Source organism: Eimeria mitis, genomic scaffold, assembly GCF_000499745.2.
Source record: "Eimeria mitis Houghton genomic scaffold, Emh_scaff648, whole genome shotgun sequence".
NCBI lineage: Eukaryota > Apicomplexa > Conoidasida > Eucoccidiorida > Eimeriidae > Eimeria > Eimeria mitis.
This window is the reverse complement of record NW_013574640.1, coordinates 1,911-3,208: the sequence shown is the minus strand read 5'-3', so window position 1 is coordinate 3,208 and position 1,298 is coordinate 1,911. Positions and strand designations below refer to the sequence as shown.

The 1,298-nt window shown below is 60.1% G+C and overlaps 1 protein-coding gene across 1 annotated transcript in view; it reads right to left on the bottom strand.

Annotated features, from left to right (window-relative positions):
• Window positions 1-1,298, bottom strand: part of EMH_0018610 (uncharacterized protein) — a gene marked incomplete at both ends in the record, with an annotated part of 4,397 nt that overhangs the window by 1,867 nt on the left and 1,232 nt on the right. Inside the window, one exon of the mRNA XM_013501184.1 lies at window positions 3-1,093. Within this exon, the coding sequence (XP_013356638.1) occupies window positions 3-1,093 (1,091 nt within the window). The remainder of the gene's footprint in view (window positions 1-2; window positions 1,094-1,298) is intronic.

Sequence of the window (1,298 nt, the reverse complement as noted above, 5' to 3'; positions counted from 1 at the left end):
GATGTGCGGGGGGCCCTTTGGGGGCTGCTGCAGCCATTGCTGCTTCTGCTGTCTTTGCTGCTGCTTCCTTCCGAACCAGACCGGGGGGCCTGGAGGCAGCAGTCCTCCACAAGGGGGCAGCTGCTTGCTGCTCATATGCCATGGTTAGCTGCTGCTGCTGCTGCTGCAGCAACTGCTGCTGCTGCTGTTGTTGCTGCTGCTGTTGCTGCTGTTGCTGTTGCTGTTGCTGCTGCTGCTGCTGCTGCTGCAGATGATCCATCGTTCGCTGCTGCTCCTGCATATACTTCTGCTGATGCTGACGCAGCATCATCACCGCCAGCTTATTAGCTTGCTGCTGGATGCTGTGCTGCTGCTGCTGCTGCTGCTGCTGCTGCTGTTGCTGCTGCTGCAGAGGGGCGGGTTGGGCCTGTGCTGCTGCACCCCTGCGAGGCAGCAGCTGCAGCTGCAGCTGCTGCAGCAGCTGCGCCTGCAGCTCCAGCTGCAGCCGCTGCTGCTGCTTGAGCTCCTCAATATCTTGCTGTTGCTGCATCTGCTGCTGCTGCTGCTGCTGCGGGGAGAATGCCCGTGCTTCGAGCTGCAACGGCTGCTGCTGCTGCTGTTTGGCTGCTCCCTCTGCTGCTGCTGCAGTTGCTGCTGCTGCTGCTGCTTCGTCTGCTGCTGCTGCGCTTGAGGGGGCCCAGGCAGGGACCGATATATCTACACACGAAGAGGGAGAGACAAGCAGCGACAGGAAGCTGTTGCTGTTGCTGTTGCTGTTGCTGCTGCTGCTGCTGATGCAGTTGTTGCTGCTGTTTAGGGGTATTGATTTTTCAGGGGTTGTTAATACAGAAGCTATACTAACACCTCCCCCACCACCACTTTTCTGCTGCTGCTGCTGCTGCTGCTGCTGCTGCTGCTGCTGCTGCTGCTGCTGCTCGGGGCTGAAGAGCAGCTTGCTGAGCTGTTGGTTGCCTTGGAGGGCGAGGAGTAGCGGCTGCTGCAGCTGCAGCTGCAGTTGCTGCTGCAGTTGCTGCTGCAGTAGTTGCTGCTGCTGCAGCTCTTGCAACTGTTGCAGCTGCTGTTGCTGCACCTGGTGCTGTTGCTGCTGCTGCTGCTGAACAGCAGCAGCAGCAGCATTTATTGCTGCTGTTGCTGCTGTCTTCGTAGCTCCCCGTCGGGCCCTCCTGCGCCTCCTTGAGCTGCGAGGAGCTGCTGCTGCTGCTGCTGCTGCTGCTTCTGCTGCTGGTGCTGGTGTTGCTGCTGCTGGTGCTGCTGCAGCTGTTGGTGTTGCTGGTGGTGGTGCTGCTGCTGCTGTCTCT